The 2,346-nt window shown below is 50.4% G+C and overlaps 1 protein-coding gene across 1 annotated transcript; it reads right to left on the reverse strand.

Annotated features, from left to right (window-relative positions):
- Positions 1–527: 527 nt before the first annotated feature.
- LOC130511240 (uncharacterized) lies at positions 528–1,277 on the reverse strand. The gene has a single exon (XM_057008145.1). It carries the CDS (start codon positions 1,275–1,277, stop codon positions 528–530), a length of 750 nt encoding a protein of 249 aa, XP_056864125.1.
- Positions 1,278–2,346: the final 1,069 nt, after the last annotated feature.

A 2,346-nucleotide genomic window follows, 5' to 3' on the forward strand; every position in this document is an offset into this window, starting at 1 on the left:
TCCATGAAGCTCATCAGCTCGTGACCAACCGTTGCGTCGACCAGCTTGTCGATGTGAGGCAGAGGGAAATGATCTTTAGGACAGGACTTATTAAGGTCCGTGAAATCGATACAGACTCTCCACTTCCAATTCTTCTTCTTCACGACCACCACATTGGCTAGCCATTCCGGGTATTGCACTTCTCGTATGAATCCAGCATCTAGTAGGTTCTTGACCTCTTCGTTGATTATCTCATCCCTTTCAGGAGCGAATTTTCTCCTCTTCTGTCTGACAGGAGGGTGCATTGGATCCACCTTGAGTTGGTGCATGATAACATCAGGATCAATTCCAGGCATGTCTTCATAAGACCAGGCAAAGCAATCGGAGTTGGATCTTAAGAAATCGATCAATCTCCTTCTCAACCTTTCCGGAAGCTTGGAGCCTATCTTTAAGTTTCGACTCGAGTTCCCTTCCGTGAGCGGGACCTCATCCATTTCTTCCACTTCCGGCTCTTCGGTGTGTGGGGCCGGAAGCTTCTTCTGTAATTGCTATAAGACCTGAGTCTTTTCCCTAAGGGTAGTTTGATAGCAAGACCTGGCGTTCTCTTGATCCCCCTTGACCGCTCTGATGCCCCAAGGGGTTGGGAACTTGACCAGCTGGTGCAAAGTTGAAGGTACGGCTCCCATGTCATGGATCCAAGGCCTTCCCAATATAACATTGTATGATGAGGGGCAGTCGACGACCAGGAACTTCGTGGCTTGGTTTACCCCTTCGGCATACACAGGAAGAAGGACCTCTCCCAAGGTTTGTTTGACTTCTCCACTGAAGCCTACGAGGGGAGTTACCTTTTTGGTTAGAGCTGCAGGTTCCAAACCTAGGTCGGCGAAGGCCGAATAGAAGATTATGTTGCTGGAGCTCCCATTATCTACCAGTATCCGCTTGACCAAGCAGTTTGCTATGGTAAGTGAAATGACGAGAGCGTCATGATGAGGGACGAGGACCTTCTCCTGCTCCCTTGCAGTGAAACTGATCTCATCTGTTCCAAGGAGCAGGCGCTTGGGACCCTCGGCCTCTCGGCCATTCCTGGCATTGCGAGTACTTTTCTTGGCTGCGGCACTGCTAATTCCGCTCACCTCTGATCCGCCGGTGATGACGTGGATCACCCGGTCTTGCTGTGGTGGCAATGCAGAAGCTGCCTCGGTAGGGAGACTGTGATCTTCTTTATTTAGAAGGTTCTTGGCCTTATCCGAGAGGAACTCCCGCAAGTAGCCTTTCTTGAGGAGCTCGGCGACTTCCATCTTTAGGGCTATGCAATCCTCCGTAGTATGGTCATGATCACTATGGAACTCGCATCATCGCTTGGGATTTCGATTAGCCTCTGCGGCCTTCATCTTAGAAAGCCACTTAACTTGAGGACCCATTTGTCGTAAGACGCCGATCAGCTCCGGTTTGGTTATCGCGAGATGGGATAGACACCATCATCCCTTCGGATCTAGGCAAAGGTCGATGCTGATATCTGCCCCTATTTGAGTTGCTAGTCTCCCTGGCGGACTTAGAGTGAGAAGACTCGTCGCGGTCACTCCTTGTAGGTTTTGATGGCTTCTGATCGTACTTCGGACCGGCTTTAGCCTTACTAGCCACATCTTCTTCCCATCTTACTTGAGCCCAAGCACGGGAGAGCACGTCTTCCATAATCCTGCACTTATATTTGGTCAGCTCCTTGTAAAGGTCTCCCTCTGGAAGAAGACCCCTCTTGAAGGCTGAGATGGCCGTATAAGCGTTGCAGTCAGGAATAACCACCTTCGCCTGGTTGAAGCGAGCGATGTAAGAACAAAGGAGCTCATTCCTATGCTGGAGGATCTCGTAGAGATCATCCGAATTCTCCTCTAGGTCACGGCTGCTAGTGAACTGTTCCACGAACTTATCGCTAAGGGCCGCAAAGGAGTTGATGGATTTGGTGGGCAGGTTGATATACCACTGAAGAGCGGGGCCGGTCAAGGTTGATCCGAATCCTTTGCACATGGTAGCTTCCCGTGCATCCCGAGGGATTGCTACTGCTAGCATGCGTTGCTTGTACTGAGCAATGTGATTATCGGGATCCCCAGTACCTTCATACATCTTTATGCTTGGGAAAGAGAATTTTCACGGCATCTCCACCGAAGCAATCTCTTCCACGAAAGGTGTATCGGAATAGGACCCCTGATTGCTTCTTCGAATAGGAGGAGCTGCCCCTGGGAGCCTTTCTACCATAGATTGAATGGTGCCGAACCTTTCGGAGACCACTCTTTCTAAATAGGCTGCTAAGGCTGGATCTGAGATCTCGGGATCGTCGGGTGAATACTCCTCGTCCTCCATGTCGGAATCGCT

This window comes from Raphanus sativus, chromosome 4 (assembly GCF_000801105.2).
Source record: "Raphanus sativus cultivar WK10039 chromosome 4, ASM80110v3, whole genome shotgun sequence".
Taxonomy (NCBI): Eukaryota; Viridiplantae; Streptophyta; class Magnoliopsida; order Brassicales; family Brassicaceae; genus Raphanus; species Raphanus sativus.

Bases quoted from the DNA above. Each gene is read 5' to 3' on its own strand.
- LOC130511240 (XM_057008145.1), bottom strand. From the start codon at position 1,277: ATGGAAGTCGCCGAGCTCCTCAAGAAAGGCTACTTGCGGGAGTTCCTC.